This window comes from Mus pahari, chromosome 8 (genome assembly GCF_900095145.1).
Source record: "Mus pahari chromosome 8, PAHARI_EIJ_v1.1, whole genome shotgun sequence".
NCBI lineage: Eukaryota > Metazoa > Chordata > Mammalia > Rodentia > Muridae > Mus > Mus pahari.
In genome coordinates this window covers 38,124,946-38,132,631 of record NC_034597.1, presented here as the reverse complement: position 1 = coordinate 38,132,631, position 7,686 = coordinate 38,124,946, and the positions used below count along the sequence as shown (strand labels likewise).

General features: G+C 40.6%; 1 protein-coding gene across 2 annotated transcripts in view; it reads right to left on the bottom strand.

The window, feature by feature from the left end:
* Window positions 1–7,686, bottom strand: part of Mapk1ip1l (mitogen-activated protein kinase 1 interacting protein 1 like) — a 21,333-nt gene that overhangs the window by 10,444 nt on the left and 3,203 nt on the right. For both annotated transcript variants that reach the window (XM_021203572.1, XM_021203571.2), the window contains exon 2: window positions 1,094–1,115. In XM_021203572.1, coding sequence (XP_021059231.1) covers window positions 1,094–1,111 — 18 coding nt within the window. In that variant the 5' untranslated portion in view covers window positions 1,112–1,115. The remainder of the gene's footprint in view (window positions 1–1,093; window positions 1,116–7,686) is intronic.

Genomic DNA, 7,686 nt, shown 5'->3' with positions numbered 1-7,686 from the left:
AAAATGCTTCTACAAGACTGGCCTGCAGGGAAACCCTGGGTCTTTTCTTGATTAATGTCCACTGCAGGAGGAGGTATGATGACTGGAAAGGTAGCCCTGGGAGATGTAACAAAGGAAGCTAACTGTCCCTCCAAGGCTTCTGTCCCTGCCTCTCCAGGCCCTGTCCTGGCTTTGCTTTATGATGGACTTCAGGCTGGAGGATGAAACCAACCCCTCCTTTGCTTTGGCCATGCTCTTCATCATGGAAACAGAAAGCAAACTCTAACTGTGCCTTCATGAGTTTAGACACATCACATGCATGGCTGGTGCTGGCAGAGGCCAAAGGGTGTTAGGTCTCCTGGATCTGGAGTTACAGGTGGTTATGAGCCTCCTGATGTACAGTGGAACCCAAACTCAGATTCCCTGCAAGAGCACTAAGTACTCTTAGCCCCCGAGCCACCTCTGCAGTTCCAGCCTTAAATTTGTAATTCTGCAGCCTCTATCTCTCAAGTGCTGTACAATACCACTATGTCTGGCCAATACCTCTCAATAAATGTTGGGATTGTAATATTACTGCCAGATCAAAGAGAAACGTAACAAAAAATTTCATTAAAGACTTTATAACCATGCCTAGACACTTTACAATCATTAATCTGAGTAAGTGTATGTGTGAATGTGCGCACGCGCACACACTTTTGTCAAGGCGTCATGTCTAGAGGCTAGAGGGATAGTTTCAGCACAACTACTTGTAATTCCAGTTTCATGGGCTCCAACATCTCCTCCCTCTAAGGTCGCCTGCACACACATGGCACATACTAACACACAATACAAAAAATAACTCTCAAATAAACAAAGTCATGCTTTAAAAGTCCAAGCATTTATCTTTTTAAGAAAAAAAGACTTAGATACTTTACAGTTAAACCATATTTCAAAGTCTTTCCTCTATTTATCAGGAGAGAGCCTCACTGCAGTCAGGCTTGCTTGAGACTCACACTCTTCCTATGCCAACCTTTACAGGGCTGACATTACAAGCGTGCACCACATTTCTTGCCAGGACTATGTTTTTCATAAAAAAAACCCCAAAAACCAAAAAACCAAGCAAGGTTCAACTTACCGAAAATTCATCTGACATTTTCCTAAAAAAAAAAAAAAAAAAAAAAAAAGTCAAAATTAGTTTTTATATTTTCTTATACATTTTAGAAGGATTGTTTTTGGTGTATACATTTTACTTACATGAAATATTTCTTATTTCCTGCTGATGGATTAAGATGGGGTTTCTCTAGGGTAGCCCTAGCTGTCCTGAAACTTTCTCTTAGACCAGGCTGGCCTTGAACTCAAATATTTCCCCCTGCTTCTGCCTCCGGACTGCTAGAATTGTTTTTCTTTTATATAGGAAAAAGTTTCTACTAAAATTAAGATAACCACACCAATTTCTTTCTTCCCATGATTGTATATTATCTACCAGTAGGCTCTCACTGCCCAGGACAATCTCAAAGTCCTGGGTTCAAGGGACCCTGCAGGACCAAGACCCTTGGTAGAAACTCCTTCAACCTTCCACATGGCCTGTATACAACAGTTCAGCCAGACCCACAATGGACTCATTTCTCTCTCCTTCCTTCTTTCTGGTGGGGAGGAGGGCACCAGGGCAGGGTGTATTTATTTTACAACTTCCAGATCATAGTTCATTACTGAGGAAAAATCAGGCAGGAACCCAGTGTTATAAACTGAAGCAAAGGCCACAAACAAATGCTGTTTAGTGGCTTGCTCAGCTTTTAAAAAAATTTTATTCTTGAGATCATAACTAGATCATTTCCCTTTTCCCCCTTCCTCCAAATTTTCCCATATACCCCTGCTTGCTTTTTCAAATTCATGTCCACTTTTAAAAATTGTTACACATGTGTGAGTATATGTATACACACATACACACACACACACACACACACACACACACACTCCTAACTATAATCTGCTCAATCTTTATAATGGCACACTGGCACAGCAAATGTACACTTACTTTCCCTCAAATCTAATTATGTATAATCAGGAAAAAGCACCCGGAGCGGACTCGAGTCAAACATGCAAACTCACCTAAAGCCCACCTGGCACAACTTATGCAAACCTATGCTGTGACCTTCAAACTAACCTTGATAAACTCTGGCCCCAATTATATTCACTTCCTGTGACTATTCTGCCATCACTGGATGATGGAGCACGTGCATTACTTCACTGATCAACCGCAGTACCAGAGATGGAAGCGAGGGCCTTGTTTGTGCTAGTCAAGTGCCCTAATCAATCTTTTTTTTTTTGTTTTTGTTTTTTTTTTTGAGACAGGATCTTGTGTAGACCAGACTATACTTGAACTTGTTATGTAGCAGAGGATGTCCTTGACTTTCTGATCCACCTGCTACAACGCCTGGTTTATGTGGTGCCCCATCCCTTACCAATTCTCAAGTTGAAGTGTAATCAACACTGGATAAAGTACAAAGATTAAGTGCTCACCTTCAGCTCTGGACACTCTAACAAGATATACTTCTGCCATCCTAGAAGATGTCCATTCCTTTTTAGTCACCTGACCCATGCTGTCATTTTTTTCACCTGTTTTAATGGTCATTGACTTATAAGACCAGAATAAGACAGCAAGCACTCTTTCCCACCCTTCATCATTTAACAATTGGTAATAACACATCATTCCATCTACACCATTTTGTTACATGGAAAGAACTCTAGCTGTTTTATGAGACAAGAACTTTCTGCAAAGGTCCTTTTAACATTCTTAAATGGTATTTCTTTTGTTATTACAAATTTTAATCTTTTGTAGCTTATTAATCTGTTTCTACTTGTGAACTCAATTTTGTGCTTAACAAAGAGAACCACTTCTAGAGTATGCTTGTGGTTTAACATGTTTACCATTTCACAATTCTTCTAAGTAGTAATTAATAACTTAGTCCTTCTCAATGGAACATGTTACCTTTAAAACACCTGCCGCCGGGCTGGTGAGATGGCTCAGCGGGTAAGAGCACCCGACTGCTCTTCCGAAGGTCCAGAGTTCAAATCCCAGCAACCACATGGTGGCTCACAACCATCCTTAAGATCTGACTCCCTCTTCTGGAGTGTCTGAAGACAGCTACAGTGTACTTACATATAATAAATAAATAAATCTTAAAAAAAAAAAAACTCCTGCCGCCACTGGCAATAGTATTTACTCAATGTTTACTGCAGACAGGGGTATTTTCTATGATGCAAACGTTATTACCACCCCAGCCTACAGGTGCAGGAAACAAAGGTCAATGTGTTTAAGCAGAGCAGAGGTTCAAACACAGGTACAGCCTGACCCCAGCTGAGCAGGCAGTAGATCCAATTATCCTCACAGGTATAGAGGACTCTCCCCCTGCCCACCTGCAGGAAGTACTCACATAAAGCTAGGATCCCTTTGCGGCTTAAAAAGAGTTGTGCTAGCTACCTTGTGGTTTCTTCAAGTATTCCTGAATGTCATGGTTACTTTTCCCAGGGTTTTGTTTTGGTAAGTAAGAACAAAGCACCCAATGTTCTGGTGGGAACATTGATGAGTTTAGGAGATGGCAGATGTGTTTAAAACATATCTCACCCAGAACAAGGTACAGGCAGATACTGACATGTGCTTTCCTTCTTAGATATGGTGTCATTGTTCCCAGACGCATGAACCACTACACCCACCTTGCTGTACCTTTCTTTTCAAAGAGGTTTCTAGCTCCTTTTCATGCGGATGTAAATAGGTCCCTTGAGCCATTTCTCTAACTGGTTACTCATATCTGAGTAGAATATAACTTTTGCAAGCTATGACATTACTGGATTATTTTCTTTCCTGAAAAAGTTTTTCCAGTTGATGCTATAGTTTCCAGGCAACGTTTTTATCATATTTTCCCAATACCAACAAATCCTTTCTCTTCTGCATCAGCTAGGACTCAAGTAACAAAAGGTTAAACAGTGATGGTAATACATGGATCTTGTTATTAACACTCCTGAAAATGTTTCTGATGTTTAAGCATGATCATTGTTTTTAGTTTGAGATTTGGAGACAAAAGCAAAACAAAAACAGACAAGTTTTTGGAGTACGCTCTAAGGAGCTTGCCCTTGTGACTGGACACTTACTCACATGAATCCCTTAAGTCTCAGAGTATAAATTGTCTGAGGTGCTGATAGGTGGATTGTTGCATGAGACTCATTCATTTCTTCTTTTCTCATATATTACACTCCAATCAGTTTCCCTTCCCTCCTCTCCATCTCCTCTCTTCCCCACATCCACTCCTCCCCTTTCAGAAAAGAGCAGGCCTCCTGGGGATTTACACGGTGCAGAAAGTTACAGTAAGACTAGGCACATGCTCTCACGTCAAGGTGGAACAAGCAACCCAATAGGAGGAAAAGCGTTCCCAAAGCGGGCCAAAGTGTCAGTTAGCCCCTGCTCCCACACAACAATAACATACATGCAGAGGACCTGGCTCAGACCCATGCAGGCTCCCTGATTGGTTGATTCTGTGGGCCATGTTTTTTTGGTGTCCTTGATCCCTCTGGCTCCTCCAATCCTTCCTCCCCATCTTCCTCGGATTCCCCGAGCTCTGACTAGGCTGTGGCCTACCTCATTTATCTGCTCCATTCTTCTAGGACCCACTGCCTCTTTAGCAGTGACAAGTGGCGCCCAGAAAAGGGACTTGTTCAATTTTGGGTCACTTTGGGCATTAATTCAGACTGCGATCCAAATGTTTAAGAGATGGCTAGCTCCTTGAATTAATATAAACTAGATGATGAAACCTTAAAATTGGTAAAGGAGGCAAGAAATGACATTTTTTTCTGTTCAGGTACAATCTGCAGTAAGAACAGTGTCACCGATAGCTCTGCCTCCCTACTGGACTGTCCTTTAGCTATGTATCTACCTCCATTGCCTGAATACGACCCTGAAGCATGGGGCGAGGAGTCTGATAATTAATCTAACCTTATATGGACTTAGGAGAACCTGTGGAACCGCTAAGTTTATAACCTAGGCAAGCTAGGACAAGGCAAGGGGACAGAAGTCATTTACCAACTCCTACCCAGTCTCATATGCTATGCTTGGTATTTCTAACGCAATTTCAACAAAATAAAAATGTTTATATGCACCAACCGATCTATCTAAAAGGGGAGAGTTGGTACTGTACAGTCCTCACATAGTATCTCTAAAGGCAACAAAAGAACTTTAGCTATTTGAATCCTGCATCAAAAAAAGCATTTTTTTTTTTTTTAATCCCGAGGGTTCTTCACTGCCTTTAATCCTACTCATTCTCCTTCCTAAATGGTTTCCTACAGGTGTTATATAGCACCAGAGGATAAACCTTTGGAATGGATTCACTTATACCTCAAAGGCCATAAAATGCTAACTGCTCACCTTACCCTTCTTGCTCAATTAGTAAATCAGAGGAGGACCTGATGTCAACAATTATATGGGTTTGATCCTTGCTGTATTATATTACCCTTAACTATCAGTTTTTAAGAGCATTACAGAACTCTATAGGTTTTCAAATTTAGTTATTACTATGGAACTCCTTCCATAGTAATAAATCATTATGCAGCTGGTAAAATATGGGATTTTCTCATACAAACGGAATTTGTGATTTAAAAAACTGTCCAACCTTCTCACATTCCACAGGCAGACACTTATTTTGTTGATGGCTCACCTAAGGGTATAGGAAGGACTCGTGGTCTAGATATTCAATCTATTAATACTTCTTTCCCTCAGCCTAACAGGTGGAAATGGCTCTTCTGATTCATCCACTACGGTGAACTCATGAATCCATATTGTTTCAGATCCTGCTTATGTTGTAGGATTTTCTGTTGATGGACATCAAAATTGCTTTACCTTTGTCTTCATGTTGTTATGCTTCCGTTACCACAAGAACGATAATCTGGTTAAAATCCTGCACACATTCTTTCTTAACCATACTCACTCATACTCTACCTAACCTCACTGGTTTTACTACAGAAGGAAATAAGCAAGCTGATGCATTTATCTGCCCTATTTTTACTTTTCCAGAAGAAAATTGTGAAGGGTATACATCTGTCACTGTGTATGGACACACTGAAATGGATTCTTCTTCAGGTTCTCACTGTTAAGGTCAATGAGAGGGCAAGGAGACAGACAGTGCAAGTTACCAGAAAGACTGAAAAGTCCAACTAAAGGGCAAAGGACGATACCAACCTTATCATCAGACGTCACGGCTGCCCAACCGGGGCCAAGCTATGGCCCCATATACCAAGGAAGAAGTGACTTTTAACTAATAAATCCATGTTTGTACCTGGACCTTGGGGCCATAACAGACTCATTCATTCATCTGAAGAAGGGACTGCATTTAACTTTTCCTTGGGATCTGAATCACTTTCTATTTGCATAGCACAGCATATAACATTCAGATGCCTACTAAAGGTAGGAGGACACCAGAACTACTAATTATGAGTCTCTTTTCAAGCTGTTCTCTAGATTTTCCTAATCAACATAATGTAACCAATAGTGCTGGACATAATTTGGATCCCTGATCTTAGTGGCAGAGTATTACACACAATACTTTCACTGTCCTAAAGTTACTGTATTTATCATGTTGACTTACAGGATATTCATGCATCAAATGATAATTAGATTTAAACAAAACCACTCTGGACATCTTGTGTTAAAAAAAAAAAAAATCAAGCTGGGCAGTGGTGGCGCAAGCCTTTAATCCCAGCACTTGGGAGGCAGAGGCAGCCAGATTTCTGTTTGAGGCCAGCCTGGTCTACAGAGTGAGCTCCAGTACAGCCAGGGAAAAACAGAAAAACCCTATCTCGAAAAATAAACAAAAAACAAACAAAATCAAAAGGGGAAGGATGTCAAACTAGAGTGTGAGAATGGAGTCATTTGAGATTTGAGGAGATTTCTGAGTTCTTATGAGAAAATCCTAGGAAACCAAGACACGTGCCCACAGTTTAACTGTTCTAGGAATCCGTTTTTGTGCCCCTCCTAGATTTATCAGGTAGGAATGAGTTTACTTCATCACACTTGTTACTTGTTTATATGCCGCTATGGAAAAACATTTCTGTTGAGCACAGACCTGCCCTTATGTTGTACATTGTATTCATGTGGCTCCCCTTAACCCTCAAGAGCATATACTGTCTGATGCTCTGAATAAAGCGGGTCATTACATAAGACTGTAGTGCAGCTCATTTATTAGCAGGCTCCATCCTCCCAGGTCCCACCCTCTAGAGCAGTAAACAATACTGATGTTAGCTATCATCATGAGGAGGCTTGAGCTAGACTGCAGAATGCTACAATACCTATATTTTCTCAAAAGCCACATAAAACACCCAATGGCACTACGACGAGGTGGGTGTAACTCTTGGTCAAGAGTTCTTTTAATGTTGGTTGAGACGGTATACATATATAATCTTCTGGAGGCCTTGGTACTGAGGCAGGACTGAGAACTTGAGGCTACCCTGCATGTTACATAACTTAGGCTCAAACACACACACCTGTTTTTCTTTTTGCACAATTACAAACTTTAAACAACTTTCCATTACTATTTAAAATATAAGATCTTATTCAAGGAAAATGGAAAGCATACACTGATATTTATTTCCTCTACTCCTCTAGCTTCTTTCCCTTTTTAGATAGGGTATCAACTGTTTTCAGAGTGAAAAATATATATATATATATTTTTTTGGTTTTTCGAG